Here is a 27,631-nt window from a genome sequence, read left to right on the forward strand (position 1 = left end):
TCAGTTTGGCAAAATGATTATTATTTCAAGATCACAAAGTTTGAAGAAATTTATTACAGATGAAATACAAAATAATACACGATTCAGAAAATTTACATTGTTAAAGAAAGTATATTAATCCTGAAAATAAACACATATATATGCTAAAATATTTGCATGTCTATGGTTAAAACATTAAGAATTTATTATAAATTTATTTATGTAATCTTCCATAATTTTTATGTATAATTTGAGTTGTGTAGCAAATATGCTGCGTGATTCGTAATTGTAGGCCAAACTGAATCATCAACTTTTATACTCGAAAACAAACAAAAGCCCCATAGCAACCTATGGTCTGGGGTGTTTCATTACCAAGACATTGACATGGATATACCAGAGATTTCTATTCAGTGGTAAAACTATCTTCACCTAGATTATGAAACATGTTTCGTTCAAGGAAGATGTTCGAAATGTTTATCTTTAACGTGTAAGAAGTTCCTCTTTTTAGTCAAATGGCTCCGTTCCATATAGTTCCGATGCTGAGGTGGAACGTTTAATTTCAATAAGTTAAATCAATTAACGTCAAACCAGTTCGTGGTTAGAATGTGTGATAAGCGATGAGAAATATATTCATATCATGCGTTCTGTATCATAAGTGCATTGCACAGATTTACTATGTTGTAAATTCCCGATAGTCACTCTCGCTATCCTGAGTTCTAAAACCACGTACGATCTCATAAGTCTATTGAATGGACGAGATTATAAAAATATCTCACGGTAGGAAAATTGATGTATGTAAGGATAAATTTATTATAGACATACTCGATAGAATTGATATAGTGGGCCTGTAGCATGACCGTTACCGTCAATAGGGTGAGCCGAAAATACGAAAAAAAATTTTAAAAAAAGAATCAAGCAGTAATACCGTGAAAAAATTGCAAATCAGGGAGACTAAAAAAGGATTAAAAAAGAAATACAATCGGTTTATATCTTCCGGTTGTGCATGTGCTCTAGTTTGCTAAATTTAGAAAAATTCACATTTTTATGATAATATTTTGTCTAACTTAACTTGTCAATGTTTAAACGTAATAGTTTTAGTCAAATCTTACTTGAACCAATAATGATTTAGAAAAGAGAATTGTTCAAATCAGTCAAGGTATTTCACTCCCGCAAAGCCAATTTTAAGAAAATCAGGCGTTCGTTGTAACTCGCTCGGAGCTGAGTCTAGGGATGGTTTTATCAGAACGACTCTGCTATCAAGGTCAACCATATTTCACTTCTCCGATCAATGAGATTGCAGCTAAGAATGAGTGAAAACGGAGATGTTCAATTGTTCAACATGAGTTTCTTGTACTTGCTATATTCACAAAAGAATGCAATTTTGTCAATGAAAGATCTGTTTATGAATATTACTAATGATCAAAAATAATTTGCTTTTAAACATTTTAACTTGTATTTAATAAACGAAACAAAATAATGTAAGTTGTTAGTATACCGTGAGATATTTTTTCCTTGAACTGTGATCTCCCTTTATATGTAAATTTGTTTTGAAAATTTCATTAGCTTTGACAGCAATGCGAGGCCGGAAAATGTCAATGGATGTCAATAATATTTAAACATTATTTTCTGTGGTTCTAATACATAAGAATTTGAGTTATTACATTCGGGAAGAGGGTAATTTAATGTTAAAAATTATCGTAAAAACGTGATTTTTTGCAAATTTCTACATATTTTAGAACACATGCGCGATCGGAAGATATAAACCGATTTTATTTCTTTTCTTATTTCGTTTGAGTCTTTCCAATTCGCAACTTTTCCGTGGTATTTCGACTTGAAAAAATAATTTTGTATTTTCTCGGTCCACCCTAATCCCAGACCCTGCAATATTTTGTACGACCACATGTATTCTAAACGACCGAACACAAGATAATATATCCAATCAAGCCTCTCATCTTTCATCAACAGTCATGAATTAGGAGGCTTATGAATAGTGTTGTGACATCAATAATGAATATTTCGAACATCTCTCCTGAAACAAACATGTCCCATCACCTTGACAAGGATACCATTTTACTCTAAATGAATATTTGCCTGATCTGCCTGAGTCAATATCTTGATAACAAAGCAACCCAAAACATATATTGCCAAACAGAAGCCGCTTAACGCCTTTTTGATATATAGTTATACGAATCATCTTGTATAAATGAGTCTGTGAAATATTAATAAATCATTTATTATAGTAAGAAGTAATTGATAGATTAGAACTGTTTATCTTGTAACTCGCATTTACAAATTCCTTAAAGTGATTCAGTTATTAATTTTAAAAGCAGATAATGAGATGTGAAAACATAAACTATAATTATGAAACAAGTAGGTTAAATAAGAATCCTACATTTTAAATTTAAAGAGGATATAGACACATTTTATATGAGTTTAATAATTCTGAATTTTTGTTTAACTGAACGCCATCTTGAAAGAATTTTTTAAAGAAAAAAAATCCTGTAAAATAGATATTTATTTTTTATTTTATGTTGGTTGCGTCTTAATGTTTGGAAATTCTTTGCTTTTCTAACTATACAAGCTAAATATGAAATCATTCAAATTTAAACAATGATTTTCTTCACCGTTTTTCTTTTAAAACAATAAATTAATAAACGAACAAAACAGAAGTTAAATTAAAGGCATAACAGCGAACCTCTTAAATAAGGCACATTGTATTCAGTAGTTATTTGCAAGGAAACCTAAAAGAAATAGAAAAAGAAAAAAAAGTAACTTATTTCTTAAAGGTCTATCTTTATATCTTGTAGATTTAAAAATGATAATGATAAAAAGTGGAAAAATAATAATGATATAATTATACGTGAGTTATAAAACAAAACAAAAGAACACAAAGAAAAAGCTTTGAGAAAATTTACTGTTGAAGAAAAAGATAAATTAATGAACTATAGAATAGTGGAAATGCTCCGTGTATAAATATAGCCAAGTATCCAAAAACATCGGACGTGACCTAGTAGATTGCCAAAGGAAGTTTGTTAGCCTCAAAGAAGTTACAGATAATTTTTATTAACATCTCCAATACCTTTATACGAGACCGCAGCAGCTCAGTGGTAGAGAGTTCACTTCTGGTGTGTGACATCCCTGATTCAATCCCAGCTGGCACCAAGTGGACTTTGTGGTGGACAGATACCATGTATTTGGGTTTTCTCATGATTCTCTCGTTTCTCCCAACTTTTTTTATTCAACCATCTCATTCATTCTCATCATCATCGTCTCCTTTATCGTGCGCGGCATAACCGTGGGGCATAAAACAGAAAAATTTCATTTTTCCAATAGTTACAATCTCCATTAATTATTATATATTTCAAACTTTGTGGTACTCAAGTATCTTTACTAATTGAAAATTTCAACTCTAGTGCAACCTAACACCATTTGAATTTTTAACAATAACCTATGAATAGTCAAAATCATATTTCATCTCAAAACGAGTTTCGCCTATTCGCTAGCACATTAGTATCCTACTTCAAATAATCTAAGAAACATTTTTAACTCCTAACATTTCCTAACACCTTACATAAAATCCGACAGCCCAAATTTAAATTTAAATAAGTCAACAATGAGAAATGCAACTATCTGGAAAAATGGTTAAGAGAAAAATGTTTTCACTTCCAGTGTTACTAATTTATATTCGATGAAAAAAAAGTGCTACAAATAAGTTAGAAAGGATTGGGTAAGTAGGGAAGGAAATTACATTGTATAAGGAAGAACAAAAATGAAATAGAAAATATGTACATGAAAACATATATAACGAAGCAGATTGAAAGGATTAACATTAAACTTAAATGTAGGATAAGAACATTAGGACAACAATTTTAATTCAGATAGTGATAGATCATATTCTAAAGAAATAAGAGGACGGAGAAAGATTAAGCAACATTTTTTTGGTTTATTACTTGGAAACCAAAATATAGCTCATTAAATAAAACAAATACAACTGGTTCTAAAAGGATTAGAATAGCAGAATGTGTGCCCTCTGTGCGTTAGATAGCTATAGAAATGAACGTGTTTTGTTACCTATGTGATGTTGAAATTCTCTATGCTCAGTATGATAAATAATATTTTCTCAATGAAATCTGAAGTTCTTCCTGTAAAGAGGAAGAATATTAAATACATGTCTTGTGTGCTGCAATTTCTCTTTTGATATGTGTAAAATAATAATAATAATAATAAACACCCGTATGTGACACTATATGCGGAGCTCATAAAATGTATGGTCGGCAATATGTAACACTTTAACGTGCTGAGAATAAGATAAATGTAATTTTAAATAACAAAGAATAATATGAACCAATTATACGTTGCAATCTTTCAAGTCACAAATTTCAATTTAAACTACTCGCTGAGCAAAACAATACGTTTGTTGTAAGAATTATTAACGTGTAACAGTTTCGCAAACTATACACTTCGCTTTATCAGACACTCACGTGTATAGTTAGCGAAACTGTTACACGTTAATAAGTTTTACAATAAACGTATTATTTTGCACAGCAAGTAGTTTAAATCGGATTTAAGTCTACAAAAAGAAAAGCTTGTACAATGGAAAATATTACAAATTTAAAGTTTTACACATTCTACAGTACATAAAATTAAATCATAACACATTCTCTTTTACAAATAGCTCACAAATAATGTACAAGCTTTTTATTTAGAAAATTCCTCCTCTTATGTTCCAAAGCATAAACAAGGCACCTTCAAGAAGAGTAAAGAAATTGAATTCATCTTGAGAATCAGTTATTTGTTTCACTTTAGACCGGGCAACTTGGGCATTTGGATTTCCATTGCTTCCATCAAACCAAATCCTCATACATTCTTGATTGTCTGTAGTATATTCCCACGAATGATCCCATATCTGGAACAAATAAACGTTAAGCTTCTAATATGTATTTAATATTTTACAATCATGATTAAATCTTAAAATTAAAAACAGATAGATATATTGAGGTTGAACTGTAAGGAGAAATATGTCTGTTTCTTGTTAGCAATTTATGGGACGAAGAAGAAGTAATGTAAAGAAGAGCAGATAATTCACAAGCCGGAAAGGTGAATGCTTTAGCTAGCGCAAAGACTGAGGAAAATTCCCGGCCGTTGAGAAGACGACGTGGGAATAACTTAACCTGGACGAAGACTCAATTTTTGTAACGACTTTCAACATAGTAGAAGCACTTGAAACTTTAAAAATATGTTTATTACTTTAATACCTCTGCTTTATTACGCTTAAAATTTCGGGTAAATTGTCTTAAGTAATAAAACATTCTCTATATATCTATTATTGATAATTAAATTGTCAGACTTAAATGGTAGTCTCTTTACCATGATTACTTGTGTTCATATTCTTGTTACATGAATGTAGGTTATGACTTATGCATAATAATTTACTATTGTTTAAGACATAGTAAAAGCTATATCTTATTCTCAAAATTTACTTACATTTTCACAGAACGTTTTCGAGTTTCCAAATACTTCTTTGAATGTTTTACATTCAGACAATTCCTTGCATTTGTTCTCTCCTGTACTCCAATTAAATTCCTTCATCCAGTTGACAGCGCATGTGAAATCATCGATACATGCATTGAACCAAGAGTTACAGTCACTTGCACAAAATGGAACTTTATACATTTTAGACTTTCGTGTCTTCATTTGAACCTACAACAAAGTTCAATGCACAACAATTATTATTGTCAGTTCATTCTCGTACTTTACACAAATAGTTGCGAAAGATATTCTTATAGTGTTTGATTGAACTCTATGATTGCGAAAGCCTATACAATGCCGAGGAGAAATTCAACCTAATGTGATTGATGATGGAGATTTTTCTATTTAATTAAAATTTCGCTACTTGAATACTTATATTGTTAGATTTAAACTACTTCAACACAAGTTTATCTCCAGACAAGCATTATTCAGATTTAACTTAAGGCTAAGAATTGTTCAACATATTAAAATCTTACAGTCACACCACTGAGTAAGTTTAAAAGTGGTATTGCTTGTGGGAAGATATCAGTATGAGAAATTTAGGGAGATCATAGACAGTGGGAGTGGGATGGGAAGTCATAGTTCATGTTTTGATTGTAAAATGGCGTCATGGTTGACTCTAAAACTCCCTTAAATTAGAGTTGGTGAGTATCATCCTGACCCACTTTCGGCTAAAGTGAATGGATGATCAACTATTAGTTTCTACCAGAACACTGCCGTTCCCTACTCCAATAAATGTAGATTAACTACTATTATCAAGTAAATGGTGTCAGCTAACAACCATACTACTGTTGTGTTGATTGTCTGTGGATGTATGTGTAGATTGTTAAACCAGAACTGTGGTGGTGTTTGTAAGGATTGTAATGGTTTGCAACAACTCCTATAAGAATTAAATGGCCATAGCATCTAGCAGACATGTTTGTTTTTCCTCGCAAACTCTGTGGTACCATGAACAATGGAAGCAAACAAAAGATGTTTTGTTTTTTAAGTGAGATGAGTTCATTCCAGGTCTTTGACCGATTTAAACTCTACAAAATACGAATAATTCTTAACTTCAAAGTAAGACATACCTCATGCTTCTTGATAATTAAATTATTATTATTGTTATTTTACGAAAATTATATAATTCTAGAAGTTATCGTAGAATAATCCTTATGTTTTTACATTAAGAATACGTCCGAATTTCCAAGTTGATTTTGAATTTAGACCTTTTTACTCTCCTATACTTAACCGATTTCGATCTTAAGCAATATGACTGTTTGCAAGGCCTCAAGAAAACATATGTCGACTTTAATATATAGTTATGAAAGCTATTGTGGAATAGACAATTCTATGTTGTATGAAGTGGTGGAAGCTCTCTTTCATTTGCGCTTGAATAAATTTTCAACAGATTAGGAGAGCTGTTAGAAGATGGTGGATATGTAAAAAGTTTATCAGTACTTGTTCACATTTATAAGTTTAAGGCTTAGTATTTTTATTATTTCAATGTGATATTTATTTAACGCTAACATTTAATACAATGATAAATAATTACGTTTACTTGGTATGAAACAATGAATTATTCAATGAGAAATTCAGGAAAAAATTTCAGAACATTTTACTTGCTAATTCAATTTCACTCATATAGGGCCCGCGGTGGCTCAGTGGTAGAGCATTCACCTCTGGTGTTTGGGGTCCCGGGTTCGATCCCAGCCCCACCAAGTGAACTTTGTTGTGGGCAAACACCGTGTGCGTGGGTTTCCTCAGGGTTCTTCCGTTTCCTCCCACTTTCTTCATTCCACCATTTCATTCATTACTCATTATCACCGTCTCCTTTAGCCTAACCAGCATAACCGTGGGACGTAAAACTCAAAGATTTCTTTTTCATTTAGTTTTACTCATGTCGATTATTGTTTCAAGTTTAAATATAATACAATATTAGAAAATATATTAAAACATCAAGAACATAATTAGCCTTATCTAGGTCTCTTGAGACACGGAATGATGAACAATTGTATAAAATCAAACAGTCTCTACTAGGACTTGTCTCAAGGATATGACAAATTATTATTATTATTATTATTATTGTTTTGAAACAGTTACCAATAACAAACTGTTAACTACTAATTGATATTATTAGGTCTATATAATAATTATTATATGATAGGGACTTAAATATATACCTGAAAAATATAAAACTCTCAATTGAGGTAGTGAAGAAAAATGTCTTCAAAATTCCATAAAATTTAAACAACCCAATAATGAGCACATGGAATTCTGGGAAGATAACCAACCACTAAGTAACAATTAAAAAAACAAAATCACCTTTAAAACAAATTTTCTACTATACACGTGCAAAACATTTTTATTTGAGATATTTCAGATATTGATATAAATTTTGATACTATGCTTTTTTAAGTAAAACAATTTGGCGTCAGTCTCAAGTTTCTTTTTGTAACAATTCAAATGTCTAAACATATCAATTTGATGCAGTCAATGTCGAATTTATGATTGTGCCATCTTGGTTGCCATTTGTATTGTAGCTGTTGATTTTTTTCCTACAATTTGATAAGATTGAATTTGATACAACTCTAAAAGATTGACTGTCAACATTAATTTATATCCGCGACATAAATACACCTTTACACCTTTCATAGATGTTTATAGAATAGAATAATGAGCACATGTTCATGTTTTCACTAAATCTGTAAGTTTTTCTGAACCATGTTCAAAGAACTTAGGAATAATATCCGAATATTTCAATATTTACCAAACAGAATTAATCTCAGACAATGCAGGCTTACCTTTACTAACCAGGGTCCAACATTAGGTGAGCATTCAAAGAAACACAATTCTTGGATGAAATGTCGTCTGCATTCATCTGACAATTTCTTTCTATGGCTGCAGTGATCATAATTGAAATTGTACATTCTTTTGTGATGGAGATTTCTAGAAGTTTCAGAAGTGCAACACGATTGATTAGCCCATGGACTGCACTATGAGACAACAATTGAAAACGTCTTGTTAATTATTATTTTTTATGTTGATTGTAGATTGAAACTTTCTTTATTTATTGTACAGACACGATCAAAAGTTTCGTACTCATACTTTTGAGCAAGTTGTTTACTTTAATATAATTTTCGGCAATAGAGACTTAAAAGTGTATTCTCTCTACGTCAAAACAAACTGTTTTAAAATCGAGCTATTTTTTTTTTTTTCGAAATTACTGTTTAAAAATCATACAAGAGATTGCCTTTGTTGGCAACTGTACAAAAGTTGATATAACCTTACTGCTTAGTGCTAGTTATATTTTTAGTTCTACTTCATACCAGTAAATTTTCCTACTTTAGTCAAACAATTTTTGTAGCAATACTATACCAAAATATTAGGATTTCACTTGGATTACTGAATGGTATATAAGTCATTAAATAAGACACATATCATAGCAAAACCTGTACATGATTACCATCTTTGTGCATGAAGGAATCAGATTCAATCATTAGTGTTAACCAGTAATGTAACTCAAGGATTTGGTACAAATTAAGAATAAGGATATATTTTTATTAACGTTTAGCAATAAATTCCCTTAATTTACAAAGGAAGAGCAATGACTACTATTAAGAAGATTGTAAGTCATTTGTGGACATGGAAACAGCGTAAAAATGTATGGATTGTTAATTTACATGCAACTGTAAAGTAAAACTAACTTGTAAAATCCACTTGTTATACCCAGCCATAAACACTCAGAAACACATACACGCACGCATGACCTAGCCAAGAATGAAAAAAAGAAGTCAAACAAATTTATGAAAACACCTCTTTATTTTTCCGGTTGTTTGCACTGTTGTGAAATCAAGCACCTTTGAATTGTGTCAGACAAAAAATTTGAATATGAATTCCGGGATTTTGTCCGGAATACTGGGATCTGTGAGTATAATGAATGTGATACGTATGTAATGCCTATTAAGTGTGCTACCTACCTATTTTTGAATAACTCAGATAGCTTTATTAGTTCCGGAAATATGCGCCTTCGAAGCAATGTGTACGAAATACTGGTCTTTTCTTTGATATCTCGATATCTTGAACGATTGCTTGTCATGACCCATACTATCATTCCTCAAAATATGGCCCTTTCCTAGTGTGACACCCTATATACGAGGAAGGATCAATAAATCTTCGGCCTAGAGTAGAAAGAAAAGAGACACGACCTTCATTGTTTTTCTTCTTTGTCAACGTAGTCTTCCTGGACCTCCATACACTTGGCCAATCTATGTTCCAACATTTGCATACCCTTCAAAAGAAAAGATTTGTCGAGACTGTCAAAATACTCCTCTACTGCATACATGGCATCATTTTTCACTGTCAAATCTCTTTCCTCTCAGTTGGTCCTTCAAATTCGGAAATAGGTAGAAATCACTTGGGGCCAAGTCTGATGAATAGGGTGGGTGCTCTATCAATTCGAAGCCAGCATCGTGAATGGTACCATTGCAACTGTTGAATTGTGGACTGCAGCATTATCCTTATGGAAGTACACTTTGCCTGACAAATTTCCTCTTCGTTTCTGCTTGATGGTTTCGCGCAAGCTTCGGATTAAGTTGGTGTAATAGTAACCTGTGATGGTCTGCCCACGTGGCAAATAGTCTATGAATAAAATTCCTTTAACATCCCAGAAGACTGATGCCATTATCTTCCCGGCGCTGGCGGAATTTACAGGTGCATGGGGAACCATGGTGTTTCCACTCCATAGATTGCCGTTTCGTCTCCGGATCGAAATGATGAACCCAAGTCTCATCCGTGGTTACAAATTGCTTAAAAAACTTCCCTGGATTACGCTTTATCCTGGCCAAAAGTTCTTGGGAACAAACCACTCGTTGCCTCTTCTGATCTATGGGGAACATTCTTGGCACCCATCGAGAAGATAATTTTTTTCATGTGTAGAACATCGACCAATATTGAGTACACTCTACTATATGATACGTTAGCACTTCTCTACGATTTTGCATATAATCACTCTTCAATCAGCCATAACGATATCATAGAACTTGTTTCCGTTTTCTTCATTCGTCACTGTACACAGGCGACCGGCACGTGGTGCGTCCATACATGACTTTGCCAAAGCTTGAATTCGTGACATAACCTCTTTACAATTGAATATGATGGGGAAGAATCAGGAAACGTACTCACCAATTCTTCATGGATTTTCTTTGTTTTTAGTTGTATTTTTCAGTAGGAACTTTATCACTGCACGGTACTCAGAAGTCTTCATTTTCAGCAAATGTTACAAAACGGTTTATTCACATACATGTAATTAAAAAAAAAAAAAAGAAGTTAGATGCTTGAGATTTTACGTAAAGCCTACTGACGACTACAACACTACATATTAAATTTCCGAGGCTGGATCTTATTTCTAAGGGCATCAGGCCGAAGACTTATTGATCCACCCTCGTCTCTATATCTATATCTTTGTTGTTAAATTAGAATAGCACCACTGTCTGGTCCACCTTATCGATTAATCGAGCTCTACCGTATGTGCAATGTAATTTTAAGTAGTTGTACTCGAAAAGTCTGTAGCCCTATTGTCGTCGAATTATTAAATTATTACCATGCATAAAAAACTGTGCAATTCATGCAACTACTTTTCTTTTATAGAAGTAATGTGAAGTTTTGAAAAAAAAAGTCCTATATTATCTGATTTTGGTATTTTACAAAACATGTGAAATACAGTATCTGATCTAATATTCTGCCTAATTCGAAGTGAGCTTCACAGCTATGTTTCTTTGTTTCTTTGTTTCAAATTAATACTCTATATAAAACTATTTTCTAGTACCATTAACTATGAAAACACTAATTTGATAGAATGAAATATTTCTATATAATTTGCTTTTATTTGTAGTTTGTATTGTATTTGTATTGTATCTATTGTATTTGTAGTTTTTTTTTTTTTAATCGCTACTTATCCGTTTACAGTTGTATTTGTATTTTCTTGCATTTCAATGTGCAGTTTTAAAAGGTTCACTCCGTTTTTTTTTCAAATTCTTTTCAAAACGATTTTCTATTTTTTAAATGTTTAATATTATCTGCAATATTTAGCGATAAATATGGAAATAAAAAATATATCCATCAAAACAAGAAATTCAAAATATTTTTTTTCTGCTACTAGGTCCAAATTATATTTATCTCTTCAACTCTCTTCGTAATCCACACGTATTTCTCTCACGGATTCGTCTGGTTTTATGCACTTAACCACCGTTGCTTTGCGTCTGTATCCTACGGACGCATCCCTCCACGGGTTTACTAGCTTCGCTCTGCTCTGAACTACAATTGATAGAAATCTTGCTTGTAGTGACTGCGCAGTATATTTTCCGCAGTGTTTAGTGTATATGATTTTTTTTGACTCCCTATGGTCCCGTTAGATCCTCGTCTGTACGTACATATACAGTGAAACCTCTACTAACGGACACCTCTATAAAGCGGACACCTCCCGTAACGGACATATTTTGTAATCCCCAAACACTGTAATAGGATAAAACATATTGGCAAACCTCTCTAAAGCGGACACTCTCTAGTACGGACACGGACAGTCTTTTCTGTCCTTTATAGGTATTATTTACCTCCGTATTACGGACACTTTCTCTATAAATAAGTTGAAAAGTATTGTAAAAATACATTTTTAGTAATTCATACATGTGTCACCAAGAAAGCATTGTGACATTTTGTCTCCTCAACTGTCTACTCAGCAATCCAGACGAAGAGTCTCTGTTTAACAACACTCCCATGTCCTTTGCTTGCATTCCACTCCCACCCAAGCTGTTTTAGACACAAAAGTGATTGACAGTTGCCCGCCGTTTAGAATAACACGTTATTCTACTGTCCTGCTGGAATCTCTAACCAAGCAGAAGACAAGTTCGGTAGTTTTTGCCCGCGGGTACGCATATTGTCACAAAAAACACTACTGGACTGCAATTAACCCACAAATTAAAGCAACATACTGAAAACGTAAGTGTAAAGTGCAGAGAACTATAACATCTTATTTCTATCTTGTGTCTTGAACATAGAGTATTGGACAGCAGAGGACAACACAGGTACACTAACATTTTGGTAATATTCGTGAATACATGATTCATCCAAAAATATTGTTACTAATTGCATATTACCTTCTTTACTAATTTACGTAAGAAAATATCAAAACCTCTCTAAGGCGGACACCTCTCTATAGCGGACAATTATTGATTTCCCACGGCTGTCCGCTTTAGGGAGGTTTCACTGTATATCTTAATAATTTCCTGAGGTTTACATACCAACGTCTAGTTTCCTGTCAGTATGCTGAATGTGCATCAAATAGTTGCAGAAAGGTAAACATGCGAAATATATAGCAAATAAATCCTTAAACATTCTATTTTATGATGAACACAATATTTATTGATATTGTTGGGTGGAACTGCTATAATATTACCGAACTTATTTGCATTAATAAATCACCCGGAGTCGAATAATATTAAAAATAATTGGTTGACAAGTCCATTTTCAGAACAATAAATATTAGGGAAAGTACCACATCCTCTTTTTCTAAAATACTGATTTATCTAATGACATTATTTTAAACAGCAAACCCTGGTTAAAATCTAAGTATGGTTTATACGTGGGTCAGCAGGAAAGTTTCGAAATATGTAACCCTGAGAAGACATTTATTCTGATTATTACATTATATATTTTTCCCTGATATTTCACATAAAGTTTTAGTCTCTTCAATCATTCCTGAAAGTACTGGTACCACTGGATATTAAGCACTGCACTTACTTTTTCTTTGTAACCTAATTGTTGATAGCATCTTCAGGGACGGGAAATCGACACCTAACAAGTTTTCCCTCCACCAGAGGAAACAAAAAAAAAAAAACTCACATGGTCTGTAGAACGGATAAATGAAAACGTGTCCAGATCATGACTGATATCCCACGCCCTGGATTACGCCCTCTTGGTATGTGGGATCAAAGCTTCGTGAGGTATCCGCCACACAATGCCTCCCATCGGCATGGTACAATTGAAATCGTGACTAGTTCGACCATATCACATTACCCATTCGCAATGATCTGTGGCAAATTAATGTCGAAGTATCTGATGACGCGGGGTTAACAGTAGCATCTATCTAGTGCGACGGTTTGTATTCGTCATGTTTCAACAGATTGTCCGCTGGGAGACGTTTCTAGGTCAACCAGTGTTGAATTGGGCCGTGATTCGTTGTACTGTTTCTCTCCTGTGTCTGTTGACTATTCGTCCCAGGTGTCACCGATCTCGGTCACTGAGGGCGGCGGGACGTCCGGTATGGTATATGATGTGGTGTGTAACACTTTCATCCACCCTTCCTCTGTACACTTGAATATGGTTGCACGTGGGAAGCCGAGTTCCTGCATCACATGCGAAATCGAATGTGCGATGCTTCGGGCACCCACCAACATGCCCCGTTCGAATGCCGTCAAATTACGACGACGTTTTATTTCACACGAGTCACTCACATAGCCACTTCCCTCAACGTTTCACACACAACTGCAGCCATCGCGGAGTCCTGCAGGGGTGATGGAACACACTTGCGTCCGTCCATGAATTAATGATCTGCTATTCAATGAGTTATATATATATATATATATATATATATATATATATATATATATATATATATATATATATATATAATGAGTGTATATTAGGTTTGGTTAGAGTAGATAAAATGGTTAAGGCTGTAACAATAATATCCCAAGAAATCTGTCTGCTATAATTGAAGATATGACACATCGAAGATAATATATTTGGGGCATTCAGAACACAAAATAATCAAATTCAATTACCAAAGTTGTGTGAAAAAGAGAGAAAATTGATATCTATCATATATTTAAGTAAAGGAAAGTTAACAACTTTTTCTTACATTAGAAGAGTTATTTACTACATCTGGACATGAATCTTTTAACCTCTGAAATGAGCTTCAGGCAGAGATTTTAAATATGAAATATGTCCAAAATGGCGAAATGAGGACGCCAATTAATAAAAATATTATTACCTGGCCATATAATGCAGGCTCCGGCCCAGGTATAGTTTTGTGATTTATACCATCTATGCAAGTATTCAAGAGAGTCTCAGGATCATTTGATAATTGGCTGCCACACAATGACAATACAGTCAAAAATACAATCACAGTGTTCATCTGCAAAATAAATAATATTGAATTAACTATCCAGAATTTCCTTAATTCATTATGTTGTAAGGAGAGTGAAATCATCCCATTGATACTTTAAATCTTCAATTTTATTTTAATGTATATCGTTGCATCGCCAGCTACAGTCTATGTAAAGGTAGGGCTAAACTACTGTAGAAGACAAATTCTACGATACAGATACACATTGATCTTTTCTCACACGTTGATCTTATCTTCATTTATTAACTACTTTTTTTTTTTTACTTTAGACTCACAATCGTTACTTACTTCTTGAAATATACTGTCTTCCAGAGATGGAGTGGGTCAAGTGGGTCGTTTTCTGAGTGGGTCAGTGAGTCGTGAGTCAACAGTATGTGACCCACGGTGACCCACCACCCACCGTGACCCATTGTGACCCAGCACCCACCATGACCCACTGTGACCCACCACCCACCGTGACCCACCACCCACCGTGACCCACTGCGACCCACCACCCACAATGACCCACTGTGACCCACCACCCACCGTGACCCACTGAGACCCACCACCCACCATGACCCACTGCGACCCACCACCCACCGTGACCCACTGCGACCCACCGACTCAGTATGATCTACCGACCCTCTCTGCTCACTGCATTGTAGACAGTATCTTCTGATGACTGGTAAATTTGTCTCCGTTTTACTTTCAAGACCTTCATTTCCCTTTCTTTTCCATTTGTTTCTGTCTACTTACCTGAGGAGAGTATATCTAACCAAGTGAAAAAAGAACTTCGGGCACTTTTGGATATTGATATTTTTAATAGTAATAATAGCAATAGGACTTACACTACAACTTGGCTTTCGAGACCTGTGGGCTTTTAGAGCTGACTACTGGAAAAAATGCATTTTTGAGTCACTGTAATATATAAATTATTTATAAAAAATTGAATGTAACTATGAGTGCCTGATCATCACGGTCAAATTGCAAAGTCAAATGAAATTACTTTTGGTATATAGTTAGGCCTTAATCCAAATTGGGATGTTATATTGCTTTTATTATAATGCATAATATCCTAAGGAGGTAGTGAGGAATTTTTGCGAAAAAAAAAAAAACGAGTATCTCGCAAGCCGTTAAACTTACGGAGCTGAAATTCAGTGTATTAACTCTTTATTGAAAATAAACAGAATGTGTCCTAGCATTTTTAAAATTCTCCTTTATGTGTGTGGGGGGCACTTTCTATATATGGAAAATTGGTAGTGAGTTGGTTTGTAAAAATGATCAAAAACGATCGATGTTATTTCAGAAAAAAAATCAGAAACAAAAAATACAGTGCTTGGCTTCATATATTCATTGCTTTCTGCTATAATAATTGCTGAAGCTTATGTTTATTATATGGAGCGCTCACAGCACAGGGCAATGAACCCATAAAGTTGTGAGAAAAATAGGCATAAAATTTGTACTGTAAGCTTAATTACACGGAAATTTGAAGTTTGGATTGTACGCATAATTGTATGGAAAATTTTACACTTTTTTTTTCCCTTTACATTGGTCTACTTACTTTGATTTGGAACTTTGAAATTTCATCCTTTCTTCCACTGAAAAGTATTGATAATTCAACAAGGAAATAATTATACTATGGTAATTTAATTGAAATTCATCGTAATTTGGCACATGGCAAACAGCAGTGTGGTGATTGAAGTTGAAGAAGGAGGAAAATTCCCATTCACCTCTGAATACTTTCCAGAAACTTTGTTCCCTTTCGCTTTCTAGACGAGGGAGGGAACCTGGGAATGGTATCAAACCTTCATGTTTAATTACAAAAAATAAATTTATAAACAAATAAGAAATCATCAGTTTATCAGGCTTTAATTGATAATTTATTCACAAGATTCCCTATCAAAGGCGTGGTAGATGAAGTTTCTGTTCTACATGGGTCGACATTGCCAACTGGCATGGTCGATATGGAAAAGATGTTGTATGGTGATAGAGAGACGATACTTCTTGCTGAGTATTTCAAAACTGACCGAGAAAAATCGTTATCAGACTTAAGTCTAACAAGCAGATTGTCGATGAGAAGTTGCAGAAATCGGGTAGAAGTATTATCAATTTCCACAACAGAGTGCGAACGGGCATTTCCCCTTATGAATTTACAGATGACTGATATTAGAAATAGATTAAGTGCTCAAACATTGTCTAATTTGTTGCTCATCAATGTTAATGGCCCACCGCTAGACAAGCTCAAAGTAGACGAGCTAGTTATTCTTGGCTGAAGGATAGACATCATTCCATTGCGGATGATTTACCGCCAAAAAGTTACCAACAGGAAATAAATCCGATTTCAGATTTGTTTTAAGGTGGAAAATTACGAGTTACTGAAAATGTATACTTGTATTACTAATGGCAATGTTATTCAACTTTGTACCTACTTTTTAGTAACTCTCTTCTCTGCTTTAGGTAAACCACTTTTGAATAAATATTCATAATAATTGCAATTATGCATATTTGTAACTTAAATTTAACGTGGTGTTTTAGTGATTACACAAATTACAATTATGAGCATACTTTATGGAGTTGCTCTCACATAGGGTACCCGAGCACCTTTATACCCTATGAAAAACTGATTTTTCAAGTCTTTTGTGAGAAAAGTACTGTGAACTGAGAAACCATAACCTTTTCCATATTGTACAGGGGTATTTTCCTGCGAATAGAAGTTTCTTGTGGAATGCGTTCAGAAATTAACACTTGCAAGAATACTCTCTTAGTACAAGTATATTTTAGGCACACACTAATTTCCCCCCACCTCGAACTGTTTCAATTTCCTCACTGACAAACACTTTACCATTTTATATCGTAAAGGTCAGATCCACCGTTATTCTAACAGAGTGGTGCTTGAGCGATTGACTAAAAATTCAAACTCTGATTAGTGACAATTTCACAGTCTTGTTTTATTACAAGTGTAAACTCTTTAGTCAGTTCAGAAGAGGCCGTGGATCAGTGACGACGCCAGCTTTGAGTTCTTAGGGGGGCAAAGGAGGGCCAGATACATTTTCGGGGGGGGCGGCTATTTGCCATACCAAAAATGACACATTTATTACGTTTGACTTATTTTACATTACATTGTGTATTCCGTTGCTGTTTTCATATTAGACTTATATTGATTATAAATTAAACTTATTTCACGTAAAATTTGTAACTAACAAATAAGTAACGTCTGCACATGAAATATTTTTCAATGAAATTTTTGAAGCCTAAACATAAATTGAATTACTTTCGCGTACCAGAAGGAGTGTAGGTACTAGGTAGAAAAATGAAACCGTCGTTTAGAAAAACATATCTCTGTATGTACAAATACAAATTTTCATATTAATATTGAAATTCTTATAGTTTCTCAGGCCTCTGAAGTGATTATGTGTGCCCAAACAGATAATTTCACAAACACCCAGATCCTAATTGTTATAACATTTTTGTTCCACCAAGGAAAGTCACAGAAGTAAATTAATTAGGAAATCAGTGAAACACCACGGGACTCTCCACCGTTATATATAGTGGTGAAGAAGTAAGTGGCTGAGTATAAACGTGGTGATTTCTCAACAAATTATGCTTTACATCTAGGGTGATTAAAAGCAATGACTCTTCCCGAAATCAAGGATGCAATTTGTGACATTATTCTTGAAAATTGCAACATTTCAGCCAGTGGTGGATATAGCCCGGGGCCGGAGGGCCTAGGCCACCCCAGTTTTTGAGTGACAAAAATAATTTAAGCTATTATTTATATAGTCTTTAAAGTGTATAGTAAACTCACGATATACTTATTATAGTCTGAGGTCTGGCTGCACCCCGCTTTCTCAATTCTTACCTTCTCAGCAAAACTTGTGTCAGAGATTGTGAGCATTTCTTTTGAACGCGTCGGTAGTATAATTCAGAATGGCTTGGGTATGCGCAAATTCTCGGCATAATGGGTTCCCAAAAAATCTGTCAGGAGAATAAGAGTGACGGCATTAAGAGAAGTCTTCTTCCAATTTGGCCGTAATGCTGATCAATTTCGCTCACGAATAGTAACCATGGACGAAATATGGTTCTACCACTATGATCCTGAAACGAAACAACAGTCAATGGAGTAGTAGCACTCATTTCTCCTTCGCCCCAAGAAGTTCAAGACACAGAAGTAGGTTGAGAAAGTGTTTGCAGCATTCTTCTGGGATAAGTATGGAGTCGTACTCATAGACTACTTCCGCAACGGTCAATAATTTAATCCAGAATCTCTACATTACTTACAAAACTGAAAGAAAAAATCTAAGTTCAACACCACGGAAAATGAAAAGAGAGGAATTCAGTTCCTTCAGGAGAATACACCTGTCCATCAAGTCCCTGCGAACACAATTGACATTGCATAATCTAGGATTTCAGTGTCTAGACAATCATTCTTATTCCTCAGATTTAGTTCCGTCTATTACGTGTACTTATTTCCCAAACTTAAATAACACTTGAAAGGACGCCATTTTAGATCTGATAGGGGTAGTGCTACGAACAGTTGTGCGAGGAAATCTTCAGATTTTTTAACTTTTCTGCAAAAACTGGAGCACTGTACGAGGTAGTATATTGACTCTCGGGGGAAGTGTAGGAGAAGTAAAACTTCACCATTCCACGTGAACTCCTCCTGGGTTGGCTACGAATTTTTCAGCAGTTCCTAGTCAATATGGTAGATATCACATCAGTACTTTGAAATAAAATAAGTAAGCGAGCACTAGTATATACCAATTACTAACGAAAGATAGCACTCTGACAATACGTTTTAATGGGAATCAATTTAATTCCATAAATTTATCATCATTTGCAGGAAGGGAAAACACAACTCTTTTTATTCCGTTCAAAAAAAATAAGCCCTGGTAGTTGCAAATTAAGCTGTTATAAGCACATTCTCTGAATAGTGAAAGCTGAGAATAATGTTTCAGAAAAAAAAGAACTATAGAACCTTTAAATAAAACAAAATATGAAACTGAAAACTTAAAACCTGGATAAATATAAACAAGTTACGTAACTGGTTTTACCTTTCTTTTGTTTCCAATCGAAGTTGATCCAATAAGAAGAAAACAAATCAACCAAATCTAGTATTGTTCGCTAGGGACAATAATTAAAAATCATAAGAAAGAAATATAACTAAAATTTACCTCAAAAGACGCTAAATTAGAGAACAGAAATATGCGTGCATATCCAGACGCTCAAAGAAGAAAGCTTGAGGACTAATCTACCACATAGTAAATGCATGGAAAGTAGACTACAATTTGACAATGAGATTGGTTATGATACTGATATAAAATACTACATGTAGAATGTTTAAAGATTGTAGAAGTCTGGGGGGGCAGTCTAAGTGGCAGTCAGAGGGGCAGAAGTAGCTACTAGGGGGGCGATCGCCCCCCTTTCCCCCTCTGGCGTCGTCACTGCCCTGGATCGTGTTCAGAGTTAATGAGGATGAATTTTGGTGAGTCAGAGTGGATCACGGTGGGTGGTGGGTCAGAGTGGGTCACCGTGGGTGGTGGGTCATGGTGGGTAGTGGGTCAGTGGGTCGTGGGTCACGGTGGGTGGTGGGTCAGTGGGTCGTGGGTCAAGTTTTCATTAGCAGCCCATACACGTAAACACATGCCTGAAGAAACAGCCCGACTTGTATGAAAAATGATAAAACCACAGGCAAGTTAATCGTGTATGGCCTCGTTCATTCATGTTAAAAGTTTTCAAAATCTTCTGAAAACATGTTTGATGTTTTTGCCGTTCTGCGTGCATGTTTACCGTGTATGGGGCTCGTTCATGCAAGGTGGCTGTTTTATATTTAGGTCCGCCAATCACGACAGCGGAAGAAATCACGTGAGTCTCTCCTCCGTCGCATGCCAAGGTCGTGCAGTTGCAGAAAGAAAAAGCACGCGTTTCCTCGTCCTCCACATTTCTCCAACTACTTTCAGTATGTTGGACAGCACGTTGGTACGTGTGTGGGCAAAAAATTCTTTCAAGATGCTTGATGAAAGAAACCTTTCATACATGTTGGTAATGCAAGTGCGTGCGTCTATGGCCTGCTATTGACCCACGCCAACTCTGCGTGTCTTCTCTTGTGGTCTTCACCATTAACGGTGTTTATTAATGAGGTGTACCAGCCTTAGGCTAAGTGTGCTAAAATAAGAGATTATTGACCCACCCAACACAAGTACATACTGATCATGTGTAAAGAATGTTCCTCGAGGTACATTGGAATGTACATGATAGGTACGTGAATAGAGCAATCATGTGAAATACACATGTAAGGAATAAGGTTACTTCCGCCCAAAAGTACGTGCATGACACATACCGAGGAATGTATCTATTATGTGTATATCACGTACCGTGTATGTACTTGACACATTTACTTGGCATTGGCATGTGCCAGGAATGTACTAGGCATGTCAGTAATGTTCCTTAGGGCAGTGCTATGCAACTGGGGATGCGAGTACTTAAATACTAAAACCTTAACGCTTCATTTTTACGTTCGAATTTAGAAGCTTGTACTTTTAAAAAAAGCCAAGCAACTATGAAAATATGTGCCCTCCTCCGGCATCTGTGTGGCAATTTAACTATCTATTAAAATACTACAGTAACATTTACGAGCGACCGAGCTCTAACCTATAATCTTAGCATTCAAACCTTTGATTTACGGTTATTTGTGATTTGACGTTTATAACAAAGACAAATATTTTTAAAAGAGTGTAGTTTAAATAAAGTACTGAAATAAATATTTTTCACAAAGTTTATCCTTTTAAATTATTGTTCAAAGGCCTTTGCCTTTAGTAAGCCTTCTCCGAAATACATGCAAATGAATTGTGCTGCCATCTTTGGACCTCTTTTAAAATACACATATATGTTTCTCGACAACGAGATCTCAGAAACTACAGGCTCTAGAAAGATGACGTTTTCACTGATCGATTGCAAATTTCATGTAGATTGTCCAGTTCTAATTGAATATTTAACAAACATGGGCACTATTTCTTTAGTACATTTTTACGGGTACATTGGAAGTGTTGAAATTTCAAAAAAATAAAATAAAACATCACATCCTAATCATTACACATTCCAACACCACACTGTTGTATATAGCGGTTGTATATGTCTCCGGCATTTGTTTCATAGCCAAATAATAATGGAAAAGGAAGGATAACCATTTCTCCAGTCTAAGATGAACTTTTTTGGGGAGTGTTTTTCCCAATAAGCACCATATATAACTGACATTATATTAATTTTGTATGTAATGTATTTGCTTATTACATACTGCATGCAAGAAGAAAGAAAACACTGGTCATACATGAATTAGAAACTCCAACCGGAAGTAGGCTCAAATCTTGCAAACGGTGCGAGATATTCAGAAAAATAATCGAAAAATCTCCCCTTTCTGATACCCCTTGGCTATTTTTTAATCAATACGTCTTTAACTTGTGTCTGTAAAGAGACGTGTACAGATGTTGTAAGGAATGATAAGGCGATTTATGCTCATATGCGAATAATGCGCTGTGTAGAAAGAACAGGTTCAGCTAGTTTCTAAAAATTCTTGAATCGCCACTGATTTTCAATTTTGTCGATATTATCTTCAAATTCCACAGAAGGTGAAAGAAGAAGCTAAATCAGTAAAAGATGTTTCACCGGTTTCAGGCTTATTGCCACTGAAAAGCGACATTTCCTGAAGGATGTCTATATTATCAGGCTGAATTTCTTTAAGGAGTTAGTTTATACTTAAACTTACGTCTTCCCGAAAATTTACGAAGCAATACGAAGCAACTTACGCACAACCATGCCATGGTACACGGGGTATGTGCCATTCACATTCCTCACATTCCAGTGAAGCATGTAAAAGTACCTTTAAAGTGTCAGAAATTCCTCGAAAGGCACATACCTAGCGACACATGCTATGCATATGAAATGTACATTTCTGAAGTACCAGGTACGTAAACGATACATATGGTACTTAAATGGCACGTTCCTAGAATGTACCTGGTTGGGTGGGGAATTAGGTACTTGTGTAAAAATTGAATTATTTGTTTAATAGTGTGTTTAAAATTTTACAAATGGCAGACGTCGCTATTGCATTTTTGGTCGACTTACAAGTCGTAATGCCTGGAGTATATATTGGAGTAATTGAAAGAAAATAAATTATATTTCAGCAAAGTCATAGTTAGGTAAATAAATTGTCAAAATCAGGTAAAGAAATGAATTGTCACAATACGGATGAATAATAATCAAAATCGGTGAGGAGTTCCAACGGGATGGAGAGGGCCAGTTACCCAGATTACGAGGGTGTAAGAATTTATGAAAAGTGAAAAAAAAATGAATGAAATAAAAGTGTGTAGAGTATTTGAGAGTGTATGTAGATCTATTTGTGATTAAGTGTAAATGTGTGTAAATAGAATGAGGTGTGAAATTTTCACTTAATCCCTTTCCTCTTCTATACACCACACTAGGGGATATTGGCACTACAACGATCACCGCCGAACCTATACTGTCGTCATCAATCCGTAATCTTAATTAATCTGTAGTACTTTATTCAGCTTTCAAAAATTTAATAGGTTAATTGAGTACCAAAATCTTTATGGCTACTATATCACCTTAAATCATCTATAAAAACAACTCTTTCGCGCGGGATATCCGGATCGACTCCCGGCGGGAGCTCACGTGGTTCAAACCCCTTGCTGCTGAAAAGCATAATAAATTCAAAAACACATCACATCATAACAGAATTTTTATGGATAAATGCGTTATTGTACAATAGTTACATCAAGTGAAACACACAGTTGTAAAAAAAAAAAAAAAAAAAAAAAACCCTGATTTTTATTATTTTCTGTCCAAGACTGACCTTATTTAAACACTATTAACTTCTTTGATTATGCATAACTTGGGAAGTAGAAACCTGCACACCATGATATAATGTGTTGCACATGCTTACTCAGCAGGTTAAGGACTACCACTATACCAAGTTTTATTCGGATCGGATAGGTCTGGCTTTCGAAACCAAGACTCAAAATTTGACTACTCATAGCTCGGAAACCGAAAGTCCGCACAATATATTATTTTACATGCTTATATAGCAGGTCAAGGTCTACCAATATGCCAAGTTTGATCCCGATTGAATGAGTTCGGTTCTATTCGTACGATATACTGTATGATATAGTGTCCTTGACTTTTCCGAGAAAGTCAAATAAAGGTGGATAAAATAAATTGCAAGTGGGCTAGCATGAGCTTCTGCAGTCAGTGTATTGTAGCCTATATTGCTAGTGGAAAATAATAATGTAAAGCTTTGGTTTTGTCAAAACTCAAAGAATGAATGTCGCAAAAAAAAAGAAAAGAAAGAAAGAAAGAAAAAGAAAGAAAAAGAAAAAAGAAAGAAAGAAAGAAAAAGAAAGAAAAAGAAAAAGAAAGAAAAAGAAAAAAAGAAAGAAAAAGAAAATTGTTAGTACCCTTTTTACGTTGGCATTGTTGTTCCATATTTTTATTCATTTTAAATAGTGTTGCCCACGAGACGAGACGAAACAGAGCTCTTCGATAGAAGCAAATATACGTTTTGAGACGAGGCAACCCCAAATCCAGTCTCGACAGCCACTCTTTCAAAACGAACCTCATTAAGCAAAGAAGGTACGCGGAACGTGAATAATCACTTAGGAAGTAGGAATATTAGAATGTGGCCACCTCTTAATCTTCCAGTTTAACGTCTCATGATTATACCCTTTAGGCTAAGGGAGACGATGATTAAAGCAAGTGAATGATAATTGGAAGAATTGGTGGAATGAGAAAGTGAGAGGAAACGGTACTATCCCGAGAAAACCCATGGATACGATGTTGTCCACCACAAACTTACTTGGTCGGGAATCGAACCAGGGACCCTACACACCAGACGTAAGCGCTCTATCACTGAGCCACCATGCACTCCTTAACATTTTAGAATATCTATATTACAGTAAAAACAGCATATTTTAATGGTGAAAAGATTACTACTGGCAGTACAGTAGTAACAAATTAGTTACTGTTTTCCTCTGTTCTGCTGTATGCCCCCCCCATAAAATTTTGAACCCTCCTCTTGCAAATAATCCTGTGATTGTTCGCAGTGGCGTAACTAGTTTTACTGCACTCTGGATCGATAATCGATTTACTTATACCCGCCCCATGCATTTCAGCTGCTGCCTTATATATATATATATATATATATATATATATATATATATATATATATATATATATATATATATATATATATATATATATAGGCCATACTAACAATATACAAAGTTATTTTTATTAAGAAACATAAGGGTTTACTTGTCTTTTTCCTAAGTTATCACTACATACTTAATATGAATTATGTTCATAGGAAATTAAATTAAAAATGGTTTACTGTACTTAATCCAAACTGTTTCTTTTATACTTTAAAAATAGAATGATATCATTGCCTATAATTCTTAATGTAAATAGGGAGTACAGGATAGTTTTATAAGTGTCAATGAGATTTGAAACAGGCCCAACTTTCGTTTTATTCCCGGGTTGGGGTAGAACCCCGGAGGAGGCGCGGCGCGCTGATTCCAATAATTCATTATGCAAAAAGTTCACTAGGCAGCTAGTTAGACACACATTGCAGTAACGATTGTCCCGGTATCGCCCAGTGGGATTAAGAAAGGGGGTGAGAGGCTCGCGCGCCCCTCTATGAGGAGTAAAAGATATAAATTAGTCCCTAATGAAGCGCTTGTTCAAAGACTGTGGGGGAAAAAAAATTGAAAGATTTCTCTCAAAAGAAAGTTTCTGAGTGCGTTCTCTACTCATTGCTGATATGATAATGTATGCGTTTCCAGTTCATGGTAATCCTGGATTCTCTCGTGTTGAACAACACGGCTTTCCTCAATGCCGCCTCCAGAAGAGCGGAGATAAATACGTAGTATGAAGTACTGCAGTCCACATTTTTAGTTAGCGAACCAAATATCGAAAAATGTCTCAAGTTTATTTTTCAGACCTGCGGCCCCCTCAAAAATTCCTAGATCCTCCGGTATCGGCTGTTGCCAATTAAGTGCTAATAGTCAAAGCGTACCTTTTAAAATGTTTTCAAACGTTCTTTACATAAGGAACAGTTTTCCGTATTCTTTTAATTTCGCCCTTGTGCCCTTTTACTGTGCGCCTTGGAGTAACTGCTCCATTCGCTCCATTGTAGTTACGCCACTGGTTATTCTAGCTACACTTACCTTGAAATAGAGCTTTTCTTCAGCTGACAAAACGTGTATGTTCGCTTTCACGTAAGGAAAAAATACTAAATGTGTTCCACCTAAGTAAACTACGAAACCTATAAGTTCTTTCGTGACCTATCTTTATCTTAAACTTAGCCCTATATAGGAAGAACCAGTCAGCTATGCAATAGTGACCTATGTAACTGATAAAAGCAACTGTTTATCATGCGATATTTCAACAATTTATACCAACTTCAGCTGTCTGCAGATGTAAACGAACAGCGAAGTGAGAAAATTAAGGCCAAGATCATAAGTCTATTAATAAACTTGAGACACAGAAGCGGTTTTATTTTCTATACAACCAGAGGTGAAAGCACGAGACAAGGAACCCTGAATAGATAGATGCCTGCAGAACTAGAAAGAATCCTACGTTTCACGATTTTTAAAACAAATAAAAATTATATATACCACATACTTTTCTCGGAGATATCTGTAATTAAATAAGCTCATTTTTTTTGGGGGGGGGTGTTCCATCCGTTTAATTACTTTTAGCTTTATACTTCAAACTCACTGACTGCGTTCATCGTCTAAGTTTTACTCGCAGTCAATGCGTTGGAAATAAACCGGTAAGCTAAAGTAAACAAACGGATGAAACATACACACTCAAAAATAAGCTTATTTAATTAAGAATAAAAATTACATTGAAATACTAGAACCTTAGATTTCCTAAGTTTATTTATAGTGTCAAATTCATAACAAGACCAAATCGAAGGAAGGAAGAGCTTCAATTCTTTTCACACGAATTATTTCTGAGGACTGCATAATCCAACGTAAAACAAACAGCCACTAGAAAAAACAGATCAGACACGAAAGTACTCTGACCTTTCAGAAGTATTAAAGAATTACTGTTGGCACGTAGTGCTAGTTTCTTTTCAAACAATGGAACCTCTTTTTTATCATTCCACGGGCAGTAAATATTTGCAATCAATTATCTGGCACGCCGCCATGCATAAAGATTAATCAAAGCTTTCTATGCCTAGTCATCTCTTAATATGATTCTTCTTTCCTAGCTCTTATTGCTGCACCTGATAAATACAGTTGATGGTTTGCTTTTCTTCTTTTGGTTCGTTGGATTGGAGTTCACGCTCCCTTTCTCTACGAAAGCTGTATGAGATGCGGACCTATAGCTTAATGTAAGATTGTGAGTTTGCACCGGGAATCGAACTCGGGGCCCCTGCGACGAAGACGCGTACGCCAAGCACCATACAGACACGAGGGAGCGGGTAACATTCATAAGTCCTAAACGGCACAAGAGCCTAAACGGCATAAGTCTTAAAAATATAGACACTGGACCTAAATTTTAGGTCTTGTGCCATTTAGGACTAGTGCCGATGAATGATTGTTAGGTCTTATGCCGTTTACGACTTCTGCCTTTTAGGTTTTGTGCCTTTTTCATTCACCTGCTTTAGTTCTGAAATTCGCCACCACCACATGAAATTACGACGATGCAGTAACACGAACGTAGCTATATTTGTACTACTAAAATTATTATTATCATTAGAGAGCGGATTTTAAGGTGCAGCACCTTTTCTAAAAATGTAGTTGTTATAACAACCAGACTTCAAAATATGTATTTCCGGGCATAAAACGAACTGAAATGAACGCACTTTGTTACACCTTTTTAGTGAATGTTGCACCTTTTTTTGCTAGATTCATAAAATTTCACTTTTTCTTACTTCTTTTAGCCTTCAGTACCTTTATTGTC

The 27,631-nt window shown here is 35.0% G+C and overlaps 1 protein-coding gene across 1 annotated transcript; it reads right to left on the reverse strand.

The window, feature by feature from the left end:
• LOC145692915 (folate receptor beta-like) lies at window positions 1-26,040 on the reverse strand. Its single transcript, XM_081768470.1, has 5 exons — window positions 25,885-26,040; window positions 14,537-14,680; window positions 8,292-8,483; window positions 5,464-5,679; window positions 1-4,885 (listed from the first exon to the last, which is right to left on the reverse strand). Exons 2-5 carry the CDS (start codon window positions 14,678-14,680, stop codon window positions 4,682-4,684), a joined length of 756 nt encoding a protein of 251 aa, XP_081624596.1. The 5' UTR covers window positions 25,885-26,040; the 3' UTR covers window positions 1-4,681.
• Window positions 26,041-27,631: the final 1,591 nt, after the last annotated feature.

This window comes from Thermobia domestica, chromosome 8, assembly GCF_964235325.1.
Source record: "Thermobia domestica chromosome 8, izTheDome1.hap1.1, whole genome shotgun sequence".
Lineage (NCBI taxonomy): Eukaryota > Metazoa > Arthropoda > Insecta > Zygentoma > Lepismatidae > Thermobia > Thermobia domestica.

Excerpts from the sequence above, each read along its gene's own strand:
- LOC145692915 (XM_081768470.1), bottom strand. The coding sequence starts at position 14,680 with ATGAACACTGTGATTGTATTTTTGACTGTATTGTCATTGTGTGGCAGC. Across the intron at positions 8,484-14,536 it reads AGCCTGCATTATATGGCCAG|TGCAGTCCATGGGCTAATCA; the intron begins GTAATAATATTT and ends GTTGTCTCATAG. Across the intron at positions 5,680-8,291 it reads TTGGACCCTGGTTAGTAAAG|GTTCAAATGAAGACACGAAA; the intron begins GTAAGCCTGCAT and ends ACTTTGTTGTAG.